The sequence below is a fragment of the Lytechinus variegatus genome, chromosome 15 (genome assembly GCF_018143015.1).
Source record: "Lytechinus variegatus isolate NC3 chromosome 15, Lvar_3.0, whole genome shotgun sequence".
NCBI lineage: Eukaryota > Metazoa > Echinodermata > Echinoidea > Temnopleuroida > Toxopneustidae > Lytechinus > Lytechinus variegatus.
Window position 1 is genome coordinate 31,724,129 of NC_054754.1, and position 24,232 is coordinate 31,748,360.

The 24,232-nt window shown below is 35.2% G+C and overlaps 1 protein-coding gene across 1 annotated transcript; it reads left to right on the top strand.

The window, feature by feature from the left end:
- LOC121428579 (surfeit locus protein 4-like) lies at window positions 1-18,602 on the top strand. Its single transcript, XM_041625297.1, has 5 exons — window positions 1-331; window positions 2,732-2,880; window positions 6,679-6,793; window positions 13,417-13,460; window positions 16,991-18,602. The coding sequence occupies exons 1-5, from the start codon at window positions 281-283 to the stop codon at window positions 17,442-17,444; spliced, it is 813 nt and encodes a 270-aa protein (XP_041481231.1). The 5' UTR covers window positions 1-280; the 3' UTR covers window positions 17,445-18,602.
- Window positions 18,603-24,232: the final 5,630 nt, after the last annotated feature.

The window sequence follows — 24,232 nt, forward strand, 5'->3', positions numbered from 1 at the left end:
GCAGCTCTGAGATGGCGCCCTTCATGTAAGACGTGGCATTCACGAGTCACACACTGACACTGTTGTCAATTGAAGTTGTTTTGTGTGTGCCCACACGTATTATTGTATGTTATTTATTCTGTTTACTTCGATCCCATCCATGTGTTTTGCGAGTGGGTTGTTTTGCTCAGCTGCTGACACAATACTTTGACGACTGACACGACACTGAGGCTCAACAGAAAGAGGGAATTTCTCATCCAGTGAGCTTTCTTTGGATTAGAGGATCAACAATTTGAAGCAGATGGCATCCCAAAATGAACTTGTTGGAAAAGCGGAGGATGTTGCAGATCAAGTGAGAATGAATAATTTTTTTTTCAATTGAATTTGACATGATTTGTGATGATGTTAAATTTTGTTCTAATCTAAATTTTGTTCTTGTAAAATTCTGTCTAAAATTGTCAAAGAAAACTTTGAAATTTTAATAAAATGTTAAATTTAGGTGTTATGGTAGTGGATCGTATTACCGAACACTTTTCATGAATTTGATCATATCAAACACATTATTCCAATAAAATTCACCAAACTTTCACCATAAATACACAAATACCTACAAAATATAAATATGCAGAAATTTTGCCGAAATTGTTTTTCATTTTTACGACATCAGCTTCCAATCGGACCCCTCTTCGCAAGTGAAATATTTTGGTCACTTGAAAAGGTATCGTATTACCGAACGTGTGTTTTCTATGGGAAAAGTTGGGAAAACAACAAAGTCACTGATGAGCTATTTTGACCATATTTTATTGTTTTGAGGATATAAAGACTTCGAAATTGTGTTTTTGACAATTTTTCATCATTTTTCTATTTAAGTTCCCTTTGGAATTCCGGAAGGAAGTTGCAAAGGTTTGAGCGTATTTGATTATTTTCTGACGCATATGATGCGCGCGTTCGGTAATACAAGGCCGGTCGGTAATACAATCACTCACTATACTGTTAACTCTGAAGTTTCATTGGAACAATTGTAGGCCCTATCTTATATTGAATTGTTCTGAGCTGAGCTGAGTCTGACTCTTTCAGACTTCAGTTTCATGATCATGTTCATTGACAGACATGATTGAACATGTTGAAAATAGATTTGAGCCAAAAATAATATCAATCATCCTGTCTTTTAACCCAGGGAGCTCCGACCAGAGCCCAGGACTCGTCCGTATAAATATAATATTAGGCAGACATGGATACTCTCCAAAATGGGGTCGCAATAGCACTCCAAATAAACATGAAAAGAGAAAAATATAAAATAAGCACTTAGGCCTAGTGACTTACTGGTACCTCGATTACAATTTATATGGATGAAGTTCTATCGTGACACAGAATCCTGACATTGCATTGGGGCATGAACTGGCCCTCAAAAAAGGAAAAGTTAGACCTCTATGTTTCCTTCGTTCTCTATATCGATCAGCCATTTTGTTTTCAATTTTGAAACAAGGAGAACGAATGAGACAGAATTTTTCCTTCTTATGAGGTTCCAGTTTGTGCCTTGATGTCATGATTCTGTGCCACGTTAGTCGATAGACCTTCATTCATATATAATAATCAAGGTAATAACATAATTTTTTTTCCCCTTTTATTTGGGGTGCTATTACAACCCCATTCTACCCCATTTTGGAGAGTACCCTCTGCCTAACTTTACTCGGACGAGTCGAGTCCTGGGCTCCGACCTGCTTTGCGGGCTGGAGCTCCCTGGGTTATCTGTCTTTTTGAGCTGAGGAGTTTGATGTATTTTCATCAATAAAAATTGAAATGAAAAAAAATATCAGTATCATGGTTGATCAAAAGTAACCCAGGGTGGGCCGGAGCCAAGGTGCATAGAGTCTAGTAGTTGGCAGACATGGGTACTCTCCAAAATGAGGTAGAATGGGGTAGCCATAGTGCATAGCACCCCAACTTAAAGACAGAAAAAAAATTGATGCCATTTATACCTCGATTATATGGATGAAGATCTATCAAAACATATAATGCTGACATCAAGGCACAAACTGGGCCCTCAAGAAAAGGAAAAGTAACGTCACGTTCATTCTTAGTATCGATCGGCCATTTTGTTTTCAAATTTTAAAGCGAGAGAATGAATGCGACCTAACTTTTCCTCTTTTTTTGAGGGTCCAGTTTGTGCCTCGATGTCGGGATTCTGTGTTTAGATAGACCTTCATCGATAATCGAAGTAAGTGCATAATTTCTTTTTTCCCTTTAATTTGGGGGTGCTATGGCTACCCCATTTCGGGGAGTACCCATGTCTGCCAAGTTACATTTGTATTACACAGACGAGTCCTGGGCTAGGCTGCTTCACAGGTCAGAGCTCCTTGGGTTAGATCAAAAGTAGACCCTAAGTGATAAAAATACATTCACTCGAAGAGCAAGGTCTAGATCTATATGATGACTGACTAAAGGAGGCCTGAGCGGTGGAGCCGGAGGTCTAGAAAGTGGACTGAACGTAACAAAATTAAGTTGTGACAGTTTTGGATACTTCAGTCAATCCCCTGCCCCCCCCAAAAAAAAAATAATAGAAATATAGTTGTCTATGTTCACTGGAGATGTATTGTTAGTAATTTGAAAAAAATAATGAAATTATTATTTTTAGAATGTTTCATTCAGAATATCATATCTGGATTATATTCATAGCTCTTGTAGAATAAAGCAGATTTTGACACTTTGAAATGGAAACTTTAATTGAATCTACATGATTTTTGTTGTTCAGGTCTTGAGGAAGAGCAAGCACTTTCTCCCTCATGTAGCCCGTCTATGTTTGATAAGTACCTTCCTGGAAGATGGGATTCGAATGTGGTTTCAGTGGAGTGAACAAAGAGATTACATCAACCAGACATGGGGGTGTGGTTGGTTTCTCAGGTGAGCATTTAATGAATCCTGGACCCCGTCTTTCGAAGAGTTGTGATTGATCCAATCACATGTAACTCTATGGAAATCCATCAGTGTCATAATTCTTTCTACAGGAAACGTGCAAAATGTCCTTTGTAAACAAAGGAGAACACATCAAACTGTCAAGAAATCAATGAATTTATGGATGGATATACATTCATATCTAGAATTTTTTAAGGCAAACATGCATTTTATATGTTGACTTTGCTGGCTTTCCATAGTTGCGATTGATCAGATCAATCGCTAGTCTTTGTAAGACGGGGCCCAGGATCGATCGTTGGGCTGCTTCCTATGATTGATTCCATTGACTATTGTGTATGATCAAACGTGAGAATTAATCACTAAGCTTTATGTTACGGGCCCCAATCCTCCTGTCTAACAAAATATTGTGATTGATCTGGGTAGTGTTTCACTATGGTAACTATCGGATAAAACAGGACTTGTCGAATAAAACTTTCGACAAGTCCTGTTTTATCCGACAGTTACCATAGTAACAGTGCCTCTCAGCCAGTCAGAGTCAAGGAAAGTTGTTAAATCTGACATTTTGTCGGATTTATGTTGATGAAACGCTCCCCTGATCACTCTGAACTCTGGCACCCATCAAGACTCATAAGAAGGAATGTACTGATTTTTTACGACAATCATGCATGCAGGAGTTTACATGTCATACTTTGAATGGACGTACAGTGGTACTCAATAGATAGTGAACCCTACCAGAAAATGAAAATATTTAAAGTATTTAAAGTTCAGCCATGTTAATTGTGAAGTCAGGTGATAAAATTTCCTTATCAGGTGATAAAAGGAATAATAATAATAATAATATTCCGCATTTATATAGCGCTTAATAAATCGGAACGACATCTCTTTACAGACATATTATTACCCCGGTCATCGGATCCTTGCATGCCTGCATACAATGTATGCACCTTCTCCACTCCCTGGGGAGCATTCCAACAAGAGTTTCAAGACTCAATTGCTAGGCATACTACATATAGGCTTTCACAAGTCATCCTACCTGGTACCCATCTAACACCTGGGTGGAGAGTGGCAAAGTGGATTAACGCCTTGCCAAAGGACGCTAAGCAATGGTGAGATTCGAACACACGACCCTCTGATTACAAGGGTTGTGTGTTCGAATCCCACCATGGCCTAGTGTCCTTTGGCAAGGCGTTAATTACATTCAATATAGTTTGTTTCTCTGGGCTTGCTGAATATTGTATTGTGGTTGTCTATATTCAACACTCTGCATAAAGGAGTGCATTTTGCGGTGGGGTTCACTAATTTTTCAGCACAACTGTATGCATTCTGGATGTTGGCATTTATGGCTTGACCTAGCTGTGATGGCAAACTTAGGATCAATCACAACTCTTAGACAGCGTCGAGGCTATGTGGTCATATTTCATGTCTTCTTCAAATGTTTTCATTGCAAAAATTTGTTATTGAGTCTCAGGCAATCAGATGCTATGATTTCAGTAGCTTATAACAGAGATGTGCGGATCACATGATCATATTCTCTTTTTTATTCTGCAGATCATGCTATTAATTTAAATGATTAAAGACGCGCCTACTTGTTTGCAGCTTAATTGCTACCGGTATTCTTCAGCAATATAACATTAAATAAAAATCAGTGTTTGTAGGAAAAATATGATTTCAGTTTTACTGAAGTGATTGATATTTGTGGGCAATTACAAGCAGATATGATTACAAGCACAAATGATGATGTATATGGGACTATATCATATTTAAAAAGGTCATTTAGACGGCATAGTGCTTTTATTGTAGAATTATCAGTTAGAATTTGGATGATTTGAAAGTCCTCATATCACACATTGAAAGATAGTATGTGACCAGTTACCCCAAAACCTACAATAAGTCACCCAAAGTGAACTTTTTTTATTATTATTGAGTTTGAAAAAAAGCCCATCTCAAGCGTTCAAATGGTATGACTTGTCAAAATTGATTAATGATAACCCAAACTACATGAATTACTGGTACTTGGTTGAATGCAGAAGAAACTAAGAGAGAGCTTCACAAATGAAAGAGAAAAAAATGTTTGAATACTAGTATGGGTTCACTGAAGCATGAGATATGAACACTGTGCAATCTGTTCATAATGAAACTTTCAAGCAGTCCATAAAAACTTGTCTCAAAGAATCTCTTCATATATCTTGTTTTCCATTCAACCATTTGTTGCTTTGTGAAGACCGAATTTCTGTTTTGGTAATTTGCAGAGAATGTTCTTGGGTGATTTGCTTTGGGGGTACATGTAGGTGGTCACATACATGCCAACATGAGTTGCATGAAGGATTATTTAAATAAGGATAAAGTGTAATGCTACTGACCGTCTGTGAGGGACCAGAGTTTTTTTTTATAATACAATTTAAGATGAATTTGCTTACCAAATTTGAAATTAAAATTTTACATGAAAGACATGTTTTGCAGGTTACAAAATTGGTAAAAGTGTTTTGATTTGAAAGAAATATCCAAAAGTTATCAGTCAATATTTTCCATGTCCATTTTATTTTTAAAGTTACTGACATATTTTTTAAGATGCCATCGTGTTCACAATAGACAGCCTTCAGCCTTTCCAAATGTATTGATTTCATTAAAGCTATTGGTGTCAAGACAAATTTACAGTAACTAGACAGACACTGTCAACCTTGTGAAACTGACAGCGCCAAGTAATAGAATTGATACGTAATGCCACTGATTGTGGAATCACCTTTGTCGAGATTTAAAAGGCCAATATTTTGGTGAGCCCTTGCTTGAAAGAATTGAATAAAATACACCTTGGCAGGTTACCAGCTTCTTGTAGAATTCTGAATGGATTATTATTATATTAGATATGTTCATATAAAATTCAATAATCAAGGCAATGATAGAAGTTTATTGGCATGGTTTGGCCAAGTACCAATTAGAGTAATAGTCATCAATCAATTTTGATTTGCTTTAATATAATCAAAAGCTTAGTTTTGAATAATATTGCCAAGTTTGAATGAAATTCAGTGTCACACGGATAATTTTTTTCTTTCTTTTTAAAATTATTATCAGGGGTTACATTTCACAACTTAAATCTGCTACATTGGATAATCTTTAACATTGAAATGAATGGGGACTTCCAGGGCTCATTTTTTTATTTTACATTTTTAGTTTCCAAGGCTCAGGGGCTAAATTGCCCCCAGCCCCTGTGTAATTTTATTTCCCTGGTGTCACTACATAAATTCGTAGAGTGTGTGTCTCATCATCTCATCTGACTAGGGCTTTTGTCATAAACAAAATGTCACAATTTTTGTTGTTGAAAAGAAGTTTAAAACTCTATATGTATTTTTTTTGTATGAATAGCAGATTGAATTCTGTTGGAAGTCTAGAAATATGCTTTGTCCCAACTTTACTTTAAATGCTGAAATGAAATATATAACTTTGATAGCAGGATAGACAATGATTTTTTTTCTTGTAGTACTGACTAACTTGATCAGCATCAAAATGAAATTTATATTAGGATGGGCATGGAGTTTCATTCTTAATATTATTTTTCTTTTTGCTTGTAGTACTGTTTTTTGTATTGACTTTTAATTATGGGTCTTAACTCTAAAGTGCAATTAATAATGTTTTTAGTAGGATGGGCAAAGAATTTATTCATAAAATCAGTCCTGCATTTGTCCCAACTAATTTGATGCGTCAAAAGTGAAATTATGATGTTTTTAGTAGGACAAGGAGTTTATTCACAAACTCACCATGTAATAAATATTCTTATTTTCTTTATTTTAGTACTTTGTTTGTCCTGACTAATTTGGTTGGTCAAATAGTTGGATGTGTCATGGTTCTGAGCAGACAACAAGTACCTGCTGCTTGTGGACTTCTATTTGTCATTATTGCTCTTCAGGTAAGCCAGAATTACACTTTACACATGTACTCGTGGGGATGACAGGACATTTGCTCCCGCGACAATTGCTCTGGGCTTTATGTTGTCGAAGGCCCAAGATACTCATCTGTCTGCAGGTTTGAAGCTGCCTCCAATGCCGTCTACGAGCTGGCCTCAAGTTTGCTCTTTTGGTGGTGTTACACATGCGCCAGAAGTAGACTGAAGCCGATTTGAGATTCTTTTATGTATGACACCTATTTAAGTGTCATGTGTACCTGTCTTTTCATGTCAACTTTTTTTATTGTTCGTTAGCAATGACTATTGTTTGCTATTTCTAGTTCCGTGGTTAAGTCACCTTGGGTTATTTATCAGACTGACATTGCCTTTTAGGTGTATTTATTTGAGTCTGGCAATAAAAAATAGTGAGTTGATACACCTCTTGGCCGGCCTCCGTCCACTTTCGACAAATGTGTATCTTGTGCCTAATATGTAGGGACAGTAGGTTTAGTGTAAGTGGTAAAATAGGGTTTTATATTAGGTTTAGGGGATGGTATAGTGTTAAATCCAGGGTTGAAATGAGTTATTTGATTAGTATGTGGAATGTATATCGGAGCAGTTGTCTCTGTAGCAAATGTCACCGAACCTGTGAGTCCCGTAGCATTGCCAGATGCAATTGATACGTTACTTTTTCTACTTTGTTTGCCATTGATTTGCATTTAAAGTTAATAGTGGATTTTATTTTGCATGATTTTAGGACTTTTCACAAAATATTCAATTTTATGCTGAAGGGCCAATGTGCATACATGTATGTCTATAGGTAGGCTGTCCGATAGGTCAGGGACCGGTTTTATTGTCTCGCCTGCATAGCAGAGCGAGACTTCTCCAATGGCGGCGGTGGGCAGTGGTGAAGGGGGCGTCAACACCAAATCTTTACCTAAGGTTACGTTTTTGAAATTGCATCATAACTTAGAAAGTGTATGGACCTAGTTCATGAAACTTGGACATAAGGGTGATCAAGTATTACTGAAGTTTTTGCCTTGGTTTCAGGTCACATGACCACAGTCAAAGGTCTTTTAGAGTCAATAAGCTTTGACCATGTTGGGGGAATGTATCCTACTTTGGGGGCATTCTGCTGTGAGCCACTATCTATTAAACCAGCAATCACCCCTTTGATAAGAAGAACCGAGTAGTATTTTGGCAGGAAATGTAAATTGAAATGCATACATATTTCAACACAATTAATTCAGTATTTGTCTGGCAAGTGAGTTAGTATCACATCATTTTAGGGAAAACTTCCCTTTTGTCTTATAAGCAAGGACAAATCTATGAAATCTAAAAACAAAAAAATATCTGATGAAATAAATGATTTTATGAACTTTTGAGGAAAGACGGATCAATCGCTGAACCAACCAGGCATTGCACTTTCACTTGCATCATGAGTCGATTGAGCTTTTTAACTGATTGTTTGGAGTGATGCTTGTAGATGAAGCGGGATGAGAGTGATAAGCCGAAGGATATCTCTTGACTTGGATTGTTAATCTTGATAGTCGTAGAGATCACCTTGGATTGAAGAGACTCAGTCATCATATGTAGGGGGTGTGACTCACTCCGCTGCGACAGGAAGTGAAGCGTTGTCTAACATTTATCAGGGCAAGAAGTGCTAACTATGCACTATTTTATCTTCCTTTGGGTGGAAGTTATAAACAATCAATTAAATGATGATTTAAATGGGCAATAAAAGGGCAGGGCAGGCTTGACCAACTGTGATATTCATTAAATAAAAATATATCAAATATCAAAATATGAAATATTGCAATCTGAAGTTTTTGAAGAGTCTTGCATGTAGGTAAATGAAGATTGAATATGTTTTTCAATAGTATGCAGTCAAATGTTTTTTCATTAGTCATGTGTTTATACAGTAGCAGTATGGCCAGGATTTTTGCAATGTGGTTTAATTTGAATGATATATTTCAAATTAAACCACATTTCAAATAACAAGCCTTTCTTTGCTGCTATGGGCATGTGGTTTTACAATGAGCAGCCATATGTGACCAACTATCTAACAATAACGATTTATGTTTTCATCTTTTTTCTTGTTTGTTTTACTTAAATTGACAAATTTGTATAGGAATGGCATGTTCAGTGTTTTTTTATTATTTTATTTTTTATTAAAGCATGCATATAGAAGTTTAGTGAGTGTAAGGAACATACATGTACTGGAAATAAGTTATGTAAACTACTACACCTGTAAATAATCAAAGAAAGTTATTTTAGTTGTCAATAGCTAGATCATTGAGATAGAATTGGAGCTCAAAGTATTAAATTAATATTTTCCTCTGTCTGGATATTATTATAACATACCTGAAAATTGTTTTCAGACAGGCAAAAGGATGTTAGGATTTATGAATGGCATCATTTCCCAATCAATTGCTGAAGCCAGGCCACAAAATCACATTTCTATAGTATTCTACAATAAAACTAAACAATGAATGCAAAAAATTGTATGATTGAAATGAAAAATCATAGTAAACTTGATTCTTGTCTATTATTTGAAAAATATTTTGCTGATATCTCATGTCTCACTTTCAGTATATTTTAGATTAGATTGATACAAATTTATTTAATCACAAGTTGTAAAATACCCATTATTAACATGTCTTTTCAACTTGGAAATTCCAAGCTAGAGGACAATAAATAGAGACAATCAGATGTTTGCCAGCTGCATGTAGCATAGAAACAAAACTCGAAGGGGTACTCCAGGCTGAGAATAATATGATTTAAAAAAAAATTGATTTAAAAAAAATTTGATTTAAAAAAATCAGACAAACAAAACACTGAAAATTTGATCAAAATCAGACTAGGAATAACAAAGTTGTGGCATTAAAGATTTGCATTACTCCGGTGAATCAGTTCGAGGCATGTCTTCATGAATATTCAATGAGTAACTTGATGATGTCATATCCCCACTATTCAAATTTTTCCTCCAAGAACTGAAAAAATTGGATTGATAACTGAATAGTGCATTAGATATTCATTGCCGAAACTTATTTCATTATAATAAAGGAGACCATAATTCACACGTATGAAAAAATGAAAGAATTATGATTTCATGTAATAACATAAGAAAAAAGTGGAGATGTGACATAATCAGAGAACCTAATATTCATGATGACATGTATATTTTTCACAAAATATTGCTGAAATTAAAAATTCAATAATTTTTTTTTTAAATCCGATTTCAATGAAATTTTCAGCATCTTGCTCGCTGTGAATTGTACTATATGTATTTAGATACATGTATATTCAGCCTGGAGTACCCCTAACACAGCAGCTGCTGCTGATCAACAATAGCAAGTGACATGTGTAATAGGCATATTGATTGTGTAGTCATAGAATACAGTGTAATTATCACAGCCTATATTATCACATTTACCAAATTAGCATGGATTGTTATTTGCCAAAATTGATTAAATGTGACATTGTAAAAATGGAATTCATGACTGTACAATGTGTACATTGAGAGTGAGTCTGCAGTACCGCAATTCGTCAAATGCGATTGCCTGGATTCGAAAAGTTGAAACATTTTCCTTCCATTTTCCCATGTTTTATGAAACATATGATAGCACCCTAATTCATGCTTGTATTAGAGAACAATGTTGAGTACTTTTTTGTCTCACCTGCATAGCAGAGTGAGACTATAGGCGCCACTTTTCCGACGGCGGTGGCGTCAACATCAAATCTTAACCTAAGGTTAAGTTTTTGAAATGACATCATAACTTAAAAAGTGTATGGACCTAGTTTATGAAACTTGGCCATAAGATTAATCAAGTATTACTGAACATCCTATTAGAGTTTCATGTCACATGACCAAGGTCAAAGGTCATTTAGGGTCAATGAACTTAGACCATGTTGGGGGAATCAACATCAAAATCTTAACCTGAGGTTAAGTTTTTGAAATGTCATCATAACTTAGAAAATATATGGACCTAGTTCATTAAACTTGGATATAAGGTTAATCAAGTATCACCAAACATCCTACATGAGTTTCACGTCACATGACAAAGGTCATTTAGGGTCAATGAACTTTGGCCGATTTTGGGGTATCTGTTGAATTACAATGAAAACTTTAGAACTTTTTGGATCTGATTCATGAAACTTGGACATGATAGTAATCAAGTATCACTGAACATCCTTTGCAAGTTTCAGGTCACGTGATCAAGGTCAAAGGTAATTTAGGGTCAATGAACTTTGGCCAAATTGGGGGTATTTGTTGAATTACCATCGTAACTTTGAAAGTATTTTAGTCTAGTTCATAAAACTTGGACATAAGAGTAATCAAGTATCACTGAACATCCTGTGCGCATTTTAGGTCACATGCCCAAGGGCAAAGGTCAATGAACTTTGGCAATAATGGGGGTATCTGTTGAATTACCATCATAACTTTGCAAGTTTATTGATTTGACTTTTGAAACCTGGACATAAGAGTAATCAAGTATCACTGAATATCCTTTGCAAGTTTCAGGTCACATGCAGGGTGACCAGATTTCACAAAATGAAATACGGGACAATTGACAAACGAAGATCAACAAAGAAGCCCCACACAAAGTGTTAGACTTGTGAAAAAAATATAAAGAATTGGAAGAGAAGGTGAACGAAACAATGAAGGAGAGAAAGAAAAGAGATGATTGAGAAGGAAAGAAAATAAAGGAAAACAAAAAAAAATAATAGAAAGTTAGAATAAAAGAAGGATGAAAGAAATAATAAAAGAGATTAAAAAAAGGTTTCCGTCATTCTTTGAAGTGAATATAGAAAGAAAGAAATAAAAAAGACAGAAAGAAAGAGAAAGGAAGGGAATATGAATAAATGTCTGAAAGACAAAATAAAGGAAAGAATTAATGGGGGGGAAGTAAAAAAAGAAGGAGGAAAGAAATAATAAAGGCAATAAACATGTTTCCTTCATTCTTTGAAAGAAAGAAGAAAACTGGAAGGAAGGAAGGGAAAGAAAGAAACAAAGAATAAGGGAAAAGAATGAGAAGGGGAAAAAATAAAGAAAAGAAGAAAGAGTGGAAGGGAAAAGGAGGCCAAGGTAATAAGGAAAGAAACAATGAAGGAAATAAAAAAGATATTTAATAAAGAAGGAAAGTAAGAGAAAGAAGGGAAGAAAGAAAAATGAACAGAGAGAGAGAGAAAAGAAAATGTCTAGGAAAGGAAGATAGGAAATAGATAAATGGTTTATTAATAAAAATCAAGACATCATCGCGGCTAAGGCCGAATTGCGATGTATTCACAAGGTAATAAAGTCACAAAAAATATTTAAACAGTAACACAGATAATTACAAAATAAATAATACGGATAAAGTATTGGAAATAAAGATAGCTGGAACAGAAAAGGGCAAGCAGAAAGGATAGGGTATATATAAATGAAAGAAAAAGGGAAAAGTTCAAACTTCAAGTAAACAAAAAAATCCAATCATCTAATAAAAATCATAGTTTTATTTAGTGTTTTTTCAATGTATTTTTAAAATTTAAAAAATAAAATATTTTAGAATAGAATAAAATTTCAAAGTGAAACATAATTGTCAAACTTAAAAAATAGATGAAACATCGCGGCATCGTGCACACCAAGACTCAAAACGAAAGCTGAAACAACTAGATCTATACAAAGTCAATAACTTGTTCCTCCGATTACACCTCCAAATCATTAATCTGAGAATCCATAGTATAATTATAAGAATTTCCCGCCGATTTTGTGATTATTTTGGTGGAAAAACTGTTTATCATGTGAGATTGTTTTCACCATTGAGAATTTGCTTCGATCCTACATGCCTAGCTAGTAGCCTGCCACACACAGGCAGGAGGCCAGTTCGTTTGCAATGTATTGGGTGAGCAAGAAATCACCGCAGAACTTGCAAAAACTTACAGTTATCGATTTAATTGTTGTCCCTGCTTCGTAAGCTGTTGGTTATTTAATTAAAAAAATCGTCACTTTTAAATGTATTAACTACATTTTGTTCAATATTCTGAAATACGGGACAAATAGGCGTCCCGGGAAGGGTTTGTCGGGACGCCGGGACACAAGGGCAAAATACGGGACAATCCCGGGAAATACGGGACGTCTGGTCACCCTGGTCACATGATTAAGGTCAAAGGTCATGTGAGGTCAATGAATTTTGGCCACATTGGGGGTATTTGTTAAATTACCATCCTATCTCTGTAAGTGTATTGGTCTAGTTCATAAAACATGGAAATAAGAGTAACCAAGTATCACTGAACATCTTGTGCAAGTTATAGTTTTCAAAGTCAGCACTGCTGCTATGTTGAATCGCGTGATGCAGGTGAGACGGCCAGAGGCATTCCACTTGTTATTCTGTTTATTTCAGTTTTTTTTATAATCAAACTGTTCATCAATTATGAGATTGAAAGAGGACATGATGTGTCCTATTTCTTAATTTTCTTCATGTCATTACAGTGTAGATATTGTTGGTGTCTGATATCTCTTGTATGAAACCTAAATGTAATAGCTTTGTGTACAATGAAATGTCATTTATGGTGCCATATGAAATTACAGTGTTGACATTTTACTTCCCCTTTCTCTCATTTTCTCTTCCTCTCTCTCCCCTCTCTGTCCATCTCTCTCCCTACAGACTGTTGCCTACAGCATACTTTGGGATTTGAAGTTCCTCATGAGGTGAGAAATTGTCATTTTGATTCATGTCCTATCATTTATTCATAATCAGCAAGAATTTAGTATAATCATGAAAACAAAGACAATTTCAGAAGGGAGGGGGGTTCATTTCAAGAATTCCTTTGATTTTGAAGCTGTGCCAATTCCTTTTTTTATACCAACTGACCCTCAAGCAATAACTGATTGCATTAGAATATGAATTATACCTTGAATACACTATAAAGAATGTCTCCATTGTTGAGCAAAACATTTAGACAGGGCTCCCGAAGGTGTCTAAACATTGAACTCGAGTGCATTCAAAGTATTTAGGATGCACTTTGAAATGATCTGTGTTGATTTCAGATGGCAATTTATCTTTTTTGTCACCAAGCTGGATGTGCACTCTATCTTTCCTAAACCACCTTTCTTTTGGATAGATACCTAAATCCACTTTGACTCCAAAGTGATAATTTGCCCATCACCTCCACCAATGGTAATCATTTGCTGTGGTTGGTGGTGTCATATTATCTTCTATTTCATATTTGATTGATTCAGGAACATGGTTCTGGTTGGCGGTGTCATAATTTTTGAATGATACAGAAATATATTTAGGTCGGTGGTGCCATACCTTCTATATCATATAGCTATAGTTGATGGTGTCATATTATCTTCTATTACATGTTTGATTGATTCAGGAATATAGTTAGGTTGGTGGTGCCATACCTTCTATATCACATATCTCTAGTTAATGATGTTATAATGTCTTCTACATGTATTACATATTTGAATGATACAGGAATCATAATATTTTCTATTACATGTTTGATTGATACAGGAACATAGCTCTTGTTGGAGGTGTCACAATATCTTCTATTTCATGTTTGATTGATACAGAAATCATAATATCTTCTATTACATGTGTGATCGATACAGGAATCATAATATCTTCTATTAAATGTTTGATTGATACAGGAACATAGCTCTTCAATTTCAATTTCAATTTCAATTTATTTCATTCATAAAAAACATATAAATATACAGTAATAAACAAAAATATCAAAATAAGAATGTGGAGACAGCTTAGAAGAACCAAGTCTTATACAGTGCTGCCACCAAAATGCAAGCGCAAACACATTTTAAAATGAACATTTTAACATAATAACTAGAAAATAAAGATGATAAATACAAATACAAATTATTAATATTCCAAGACAAACCCTACACGATACTTGAACAAACAAAGCCTGATAATCTTATAAGTAATATTTTTGTTTAAATAATCGTTTGAAAGAATTGAGTGATACACATTATTTAATGTCATCAGGTAATGCATTCCAAATTTTAGGACCCTTAAAGAATATAGAATTGATACCAATATTGGTTCTCTCAAATGGCAAGTGAAAATCTAATGGCTTTCGCATATTATACAAGTAAAAATCAGAATTCAATTTGAAAAATGTTGAAAGACTAGATGGTATGATTTTATTAAAAACTAAAAACATGAAAACTGCAATATTAAAGTCATTCATATCAAAAATATTCATTAACTTCAATTCTTTGAAAATTGGTTTAGAATGGGCAAGATAATTGGCATGAAAAACTATTCTTATGGCTTTCTTTTGTAAGAGAAATAATCTCATCATTGAATAATTTCTAGAATTGGCCCATACAATATTACAATAATTTAAATAAGGTGAGATTATAGCATTGTAAATCATCAATAAAATTTTACGTGGAAAATGCCTCAACCTATAAAGTACGCCAATGCATTTTGAAACTTTGTTACAAACTGGATTGATATGCTCATGCCATAACAGTTTATTATCCACAATCACCCCAAGAAAATTGATAGATGTAGCAACATTTATTTTAGTACAATTCATTTCAATAATAATGTTATTGTAATCAATTTTCTTATTGGTGAATATCATACATTGAGTTTATTTACATTTAAAATCAATTTATTTACAACAAGCCACTGAGATAGTTTGCACAACTCATGATTGAAGTTAACCATTAAATTATTAATATTTGCGTCAGACATAAAAACACTTGTATCATCAGCATACAAGATAAAATGTAATTTCTCAAAAATATTGCATACATCATTTATGTAAATAAGAAATAATAAAGGTCCCAGGATGGACCCCTGAGGCACTCCACATCCTACTGTATCTAATTCAGATTTAACATTATTAATAAAAACATATTGTTTACGATTAAATAAATAACTTTCAAATAAATCTAAGAGTACACCACGAATACCATAATTTTGTAACTTATTTAAAAGAATATTATGATCTAAAGTGTCAAATGCCTTACTCAAATCCAAAAACAACCCAAATAATATTTCTTTATAATTAAAAGCAGTTGACACTTTACAAACTAAATCAGCTAATGCAGAGGATGTGGAGTGCCCGGGACGGAATCCATACTGGGATTTAACAATAATGTTATATTTATCCAGAAAATATAAGAGTCGATTGTATATACATTTTTCAAGTATTTTTGAGAAAGCAGGTAACACAGATATAGGTCTATAATTTGAGACATTAGCAGGAGATCCATTTTTAAAAACCGGAACAACTTTGCCAATCTTTAATTGATCCGGAAAAACACCAACAGATAAAACAGAGTTAAATATATTGCACAGAGGATAGCAGATAATATGTATAACTTTTTTTAACAATTGAAATATTTATTTCATCAAAACCTGCACTAGACTGATTGTCAAAGCTAGAAGTGATTTTTATTATTTCACCGGGGTGATTGGGTTAAAAAATGCAGTATGAATATTACGTTTTAAGTACTGTGTAAAATTATTGCCAGAGGTATAGACATGTATTGAATTCCTTTGGCAAATAATAGTTTTGATTGGGGCCATTAAAATAATCACTACCATCAATTGGAGACAACAAATCATTGATCCTTGATAAATCAATATCTTGTAAACATTGTTGATAAAAAATGTAGTCAGGCATGTAAGTTAAAAAAACATAAGAAACAACAAAACAAACAATAAATATAAATGAGTTAACACATATACAATTACCAATATAGTTGGGAGGTAAAAAGCAACCGAAACCAAACCAAACCACCGGGGATCTGTTCAAAATATTGTTTTGTCTAGAACAATTTATATCAAAATGTTTAAGTATATTCGAATAAATACAATTGAAGAGTCAATACGAGTTAAAAACAAACAAGTAATCAAACAAAACACTCAGTCTCATTCAGCAAGAAGCAATCAGATTACAGTTTGTTCAGATCACTTTGTCTTCTAATAAGTTGTCTGTCAAGTTTTCCGCCCTCATTTTTGACGATGGCGAAGGTGTCATAATATCTCTTTATTACATGTTTGATTGATACAGGAACATACATGTAGCTCTTGTTGGAGGTGTCATAATATCTTCTATTACATGTTTGATTGATACAGGAACACAGCTCTTGTTGGAGGTGTCATAATATCTTCTATTAAATGTTTGATTGATACAGGAACATAGCTCTTGTTGAAGGTGTCATAATATCTTCTATTACATGTTTGATTGATACAGGAACATAGCTCTTGTTGGAGGTGTCATCCTTCTCCTTGCTGAATCTAGGAAGGAAGGAAAGAGTATGTTTGCTGGTGTTCCTGACACAGGTTCCAACAAACCAAAGACCTACATGCAGCTCAGCGGTCGTATCATGCTGGTGCTCATGTTCATGACCTTGCTTCGCTTTGACTTCACTCCACTCCAAATCATCCAGAACCTTGTCGGCTCCGTCCTCATCATCCTCGTTGCCATCGGTTACAAGACCAAGCTCTCGGCCCTCATCCTCGTCCTCTGGCTCACCATCTTTAATTTCTACGTCAACGCTTGGTGGAACATCCCCGCCTACCGGCCGATGAGAGACTTCCTAAAGTACGACTTTTTCCAGACGTTCTCCGTCATCGGGGGACTGCTTCTCATCGTGGCGCTCGGGCCGGGCGGTGTAAGCATGGATGAACATAAAAAGGACTGGTAGTATAGGTTCACCGCTAGTCGTTTAGTGTATTATAATATAATGCAATTGCAGCAAACCATGTCTTATCTATCAATGTGTGTTTGTAGAAGTGACGCTGTAATGACATCGAGGCATACGGTTTCAGAGTGACTTCATAGCCTCCTTCATACATGCCTTGATAAACTATCTTGAAAATATTACTAAATCCACAAGGAAATTGTGATTTTGTCAACACTCTGGAACACTGCTGCACATAATAGCGATTGATCACAGAGTTGATTTGATGTTTAATTGCACATGATATTCAATGCCATCAATCATCAAAATTAGCCCTATGGTCAATTGCAAATTATTGTGTCACAGGTCTTGTGTTCCTGTATCTCAATTCACAGTTTACACATGTAATCTACATGTATGTTTGCTCTATTAAAGCGCAAGGGGATAATTCCCTTCTTGCAAAGTTACTTCCTAAATCGAAATTTACCACTTACGCTTTACATTACAATTTTGCTGCAGTCGGTTTCTTTTCAAAGTTGGTTTACATGTTGTGTTCGAATAAGGCTCCGTCTCATTTTCTTTCATCGTCAAACATCATTCTCCGCCATGACGGTCCTGTATTCTTGACCTGGGTGCATGGCGGCAGAAACCAAAGAAATGCCTCTTTGAAGTGTAGCAGCAGTCCTTTATGTGTATATATGAATTCCACAAGGCAGCTATAGTTATCTGTCTTTTTAATTTTTTTTCAACAATAAAAAAAAGCAACAAGGATGAAAAATTGATGTAAGTGGTATTTTTGTTACAGAACAGACATGATTGCTTTTGGCATTCAGGGTTAAGTATTAAAGGCATTTTAGGAATTGTCGTGCCTATATAGAGTTTACATCCAATCTGTTCATATTGGTGTTCTAAGTCGAATGGATGCTCAAGCTGATTTGGGTCAAGAGAGGAGGGGGGGGGAATTATCAAGTATTTTTCATAAAAGTAGGAGTGTTGTATGTTTTTCTTACACAGCCAAACATCTCATTTCTGTACACTTCCATTTCTTGTTGATATATTATGGGGAGAGGGCATTCACCCACTGCCACAACCCCCTGTCGCAGCGCCCCTGCGAGTTGTATTTTTTTTTGCAAAATGACATACATTCTGAATAGTTAGCTATGCTAGGTTACTTTCTTCACATGTTAAACTGTGAGTACATTCAGTATGCACACTTTTGCAATCATCATGTAGTATGATGTAATATGTGGGTGCGTAGTGGTCTAGTGGTTCTGACTCTCACCTTTCAAACAGAGGGTCGTGGGTTTGAATCCTAGCCGTGTCGTGTTTTCCATCAGCAAGAAATTTATCCACACTGTGTTGCACTTGACCCAGGTGAGATAAATGGGTTTTGGCAGGAAGTAATTCCTAAAAAAAGCTGTGCGCACCAGAATCGGTAGACTAGCTTACCGGTAGCCGGGGTATTATAGGAGCGGCTTGAGTACCTAGCAAGGTGGATACTTACAAATGCTATATTTTTTAACATTATTTCCCATATGTATGTTGTGTCATATGTCTGTATTGGCAGCATCACTTGTAATATGACCATGTTAGTATTGTCACGATTTTTGTACAGAACCAAAAAGGTTTTGTTTTCTATGAAAGTGATCTTTGAAAACTTTTATTACGATGGAAAAAGGTACAGAAAAATATGAACATAACAACGGTGCTTCGAATTGAGTACTGGACCAAATTTTCAATTGTTATTAATGTTCCCCTTGTATTGTTTCTTGATGAATAACTCACAATGTTGTGTTTGACTGTCACCTCTCATTTTGTACATGCAATGCAAAGCCTTGCTAAACATTTTGTTCGTAACAATATATTGAGAAGTGAAATTTTGATGAATGAACATTTTGTTCAACTATAAATTATTTAACATTATTTACTTTGTGAATTATAATCAGTGCTTGGACGTTAAACCACCGCAAAACAGTTTTGTGGGAAAACACCCAAAATGGAAAGAGTTTTTTTTTTCTTTCCCCATTTTCCATATCGTGAGTCTTTTATTTGATATCCTCCAACGAATTTGTTTTGACAATTTTGTTTTTGCTCCCCCAATGTCTTTTATTTGAAGATTCATATTCACTGGGTACAAGCCTTGAAATATGTTTAGATAATTTTCTTTAAAGGGGAGTCCAACCCAAATAAAACCTTGTTTTTAGAGGAAAAAGAAAAATCAGACAAGTAGATTGGTGAAATTTTGAACAATATCAGACTATACCCATGGAGACTGCAAATTGGCCACATATATGATGTCAAAGTGATGTAGGCAAAGCGTACTCTTCCATGTACTCCAATACACATAATGGCTAAAATGTCATTTTTTCAAAAGTTTTCCTTCAAATTATATTTTTCTTTCATGAAGACATAAAACAATATACTATCTTGGAAGTATTTAGATTACTGCCCCAGGGGAATGGGTACTTAGGAGAAAACCACCAATCCCTGATACCGTAATTAAGTACATGGCCTAGGGGACCCTCATCATGATTTACTTACCCAGTTGCCAATTTGAAATCTACATAGTCCTAGGGATCTCAATTTTAAAGCAACCATAACTTTCTGATTGCTTGTCTGATTTCTTTCAAACTTTCACCATTTTGTTTTATTTATTTCTCCTTTCCAACACAAAATTTTATGACCAAGGCTGGATTCCCCTTTAAGTTATTACTGTGGTCACTTGTGGTACTATAGAGCACATCCTTTGTATAATAGAGGTACATCATACATTTAACGGTTGGTGCAGTCGCGCCCTGTAAGTCAACCATCATTTTAGTCAAATAATTGTCCAAGTCGAAGCACCTTTTCAGCCCAGGGACCTGTTTCATTAAGGACTTATTTATTAGAGCAACTCTACCATTATGTTAATTACCATGGTAACAGGGTTCGACAGCTAATTGAAGTTTCCATGGTAGATACCATAATGGCAAATTTACGATGATCATGATTTTTTATAAAATTGGCCCCCAGCCCCATGCAAAGCATGTGTTTTGTACCTTTTCTCAGCATGTGGTCCCAAGAGATTAGTTGTACGTGGATACACCTTTACTTTCTTGTTAAGGTACCTTAGCAAACCAGGTGGGTGTTTCATAAAGCTGTTCGTAAGATACGCACGACTGGTGATCCTTTCTTGTGCTATGTCGTTTTTAACTTTACGAACAGCTTTATGAAATACCCTCCTGGTACATGAAAATCTTGGCCCTGTAACACAAATGATTGCAGCGGATTCATAATATGAAAGAACTTTCCTCATTGGTTCATGGTTATGGACCAAATGCACAAATGATCTTGATTGGCCATTGGCATTTTAACGATTGATTGCTACCGTTATGGAGCTCTGGGATCCGTTTCATGAAAGTTGTCGGCACTGACAGAATGTCAATATCCAACAGATTCCATAGAAAGAGTCAAACACCAGTGCTTCTTGACCTTGGCTAGTTTCTATAGAGTGTTTCATCAATATTTTTTGTCTGACAACTTTGCTTGAATGATTTTGATTGGCTGAGAAGCACAGGTGTCACACTGTTGCTATGGTAACTGTTGGTTAAATCAAACATCTTACAAGTCCTCTGGGAAACACTCCAATGCCCAGTTACACAAAGGTTAAAGATTAATCTCTAAATGAAACAGCCTATCAAGATCATTGTTGCTTTCGCATTTTGCTCAGTAGACGGACTGGGAACCAATCAGAATTGTTCTTTCAAATTAGCGATTGATTGCTAACCTTTGCGTTAATATTCAACAGTTTTGTTGATATGGCCCCCCCCCCCTTGTCTAAGAATTTCCACCTTTAGCATAGATTTGAACCTAAAACTCTTTGAATAATAAATTCTATATTGGGCCTCTCTTTGTACCAATATTCATCTTGCCTTTTGATAATTCAGTTATCACAGATATTTTTTTATGTAGGATAAATGAGGGAGGGTCAAATATGGAAGATTTTGTCTCTATTTTTCAGTATTTTTGTGTGTGTGGAATGGGAATAGGTTTTGGTAAACATCACTTTTCTCCAGAAAATGAAATGAGTTTCATTGATTGTTATGTATCAAATATGTGTATGGTGTTACAGGTTTTTATTTTTTCAGATTATTTTTTTTTATTGCAAAATGTGACAAGCTTACCCCAGTGACTCTGGTGGCTATAAATTTATAATGTAAAGGGCTATATAGACCAACATGGATCAGATGTTATGATTTTGTTTAACATAGTCACAAGACCTTATATACTAGTAATGTTTTTCTTCCCAAGTGCAGTGATGATCATATTCAGAAGCATCATTTTATGTCATTAGACTTTGGAAATGAACTAAAATACATATAAGGTTTTACATCCATCTTATTCCATTGAGATACAAACATGCTTGTCCTGTCCTGTCTGTATGTGTGCATTCATTTGTGATAATACTTCAAATAGATCAAGTAGTAAACTGATTAGTATTCTTTCTTTCCTTATATTAATTTCTTTTGCATTTTGAAAAAAATTATGTGGTACAAGTTCTAAAATGTTGGTACTTTGTAACTTTGATAATTTTCCAAACTAGAATATAATTTTAAGAAATCATTTCTTTTGCTCTAGCATTACAATGATTGGTGATTATTCTTATATAGGCCTATATTTATATTTTTCACTTGACACTTTTATTTGTTTAATAGTAAGCTATCGTGCTTAATATGGTCACAATCATTCAGTAAATAACTGCAAGCTCTTTATCATGATTTTGGAGTGCATTTTAACATTCTTAAATATCAACCAGGGTGCTACATAAGCACTTGCCCGGGGCAAGTAAAAGTTAAAGTCAGGCAAGTGTTTTGAATTATAGACCAAAACTACTTGCCCGAATTGGGAAAGCAAAATTCATACAGTAGAATGACCAAAATTAGGTTCGATATGATATGATATTGCCCCTAATTTTAGTTAAGGCAGGCAAGATAAAATCATTTTGGAAAAAAGAAATGCAGTAACAAGGTAGATTAGTTCATGTCAAAAGAGAGAAAAAGGTCAATGGTTTCTAAAACAGCAAAACTTTCTTTTGAAGAGGTAAAACTTTTTTTTCGGGCAAGTGAAATAAGTTTTTGGCAAGTATATTCCAACTATTTAAAAACTTGTCTGACTGGGCAAGCACTTCTGAAAAGTTATGTAGCACCCTTGATCAACATTTATTTTGAAATCAGATTTCCAACACAACTTTGGTCCCCGTTTGTGGAGATTAGCACATGATTAGAACTGTAGAATTTATAGTGAAATTTGCATTTTTTGTTTTGGGTTGAAAATACTGTTCCATTTTTATGTCAAACATTGTTTTCATCTCAATTATATTACTTCTAATAAAATGCATTGTTGAAAATGTGCAGATACAAAATTTTACAGCAACACTTCATTGCTGGGCATTGTAACACATTAGGTTTGCGCCCACCTGCAGATTTGAAGAAAAATAACTCCATAATAGTCTATTCTGATTGGTTACCGGCCTGTAACTGATAATGCTGATTGGCTAATGGCATTTTGTTATTGATTGCAAACCTTTGTGTTACAGGCCCCTATAGTGCCCAAAGTATAATGCTGTTTTCGAGATCGACTTTTCAGAATTCAAGCTATTTTTATAGTTATTCTCTTTTTTGTTAATTTCGTACAATTCCTGAATGAATTGATCATGTGTATGACATTATAAGTTTATACTTGTACGGCTTGATTGGTAGCCAAATAACAAAACATGTTGATATGAATATTGGAATTTACTGTATTGGACATGAATCATGTCTCTCTTTTAGTATTTATTTTTCTAGAAAACTGCAAGCCATAAATCGGAGCAATGGGAAAATGTTATTATGGGGCTTGTGTCATCACATTGGGTTGCCCGTCGGGTCGGCAATCATAAAACCTGACCATTCGAGAAAAGGACCCCCGAAACCCTGACGCCGGGTCCAGTTTACCCAACCATTTAAGAAAAAGGCACCCTAAATTCTTGAAACATTGTCCGTTTTACCCGATGTTTTTTAAAATTGTAGCGAAATTCGTGAATGGTTGGGTAAACTGGACCCGATGTTTCAGAAATTTAGGTGGTCCTTTTGTCAGGTATACGCGAGCGACGATCGCCCGACCAGACGCGATAACCCAATGTGATGGCACAAGCCCATGATAGTGCATCTGATGCCTGGAAGTAGAATAATAAAGAATGGATGAAGTTGGAAAGAGTAGTGTGAGGGTGAAGGGAGAGTTTGAAGAAGGCAATGAATGTGAGAGAGATTGGAGGGGGCCAGGGATCTAATGGAGGAAGCAAAGAAGGCAGGAACATAATCATGGTCATATGTAGCTGGGGGGGGGGGGACTGCAGGCAGGGAAGTTGCTCCAGAAATTTTGAAACCTTGCATTTTTCACAATTTTTTTTACAAAATAAGTACACATGAAATCCTTCAATTTCACTTTATAAAATGCAAAAGTGCCCCAATGACAAGTTCGGTCGCATTGCTCCCTCGCTTTTGGGCTTTTTTGAAAAAGTTTATGCGTGTTGCCCCCCCCTCCTTTGCAAAAAAATCTGCATGTGGCCATGAACATAGTGCACAAGGGGAAATGATTAAGAAGGGGGAGAGAGGGAAAGGGACAGATAAAGGAAATGAGAAGAGGGGTGACCAAAATAAGGCAGAGAAAGATGGGGCACGGGGAACGCAGGCAGAATGAAAGAACATGGGGGAGAAAGATAAATAAAATGAGATAAAAGGAGGGAATGAGAGAGAAGGAAAAGAGGATAGGTTGTAAAAGAAACGACAGGAGGG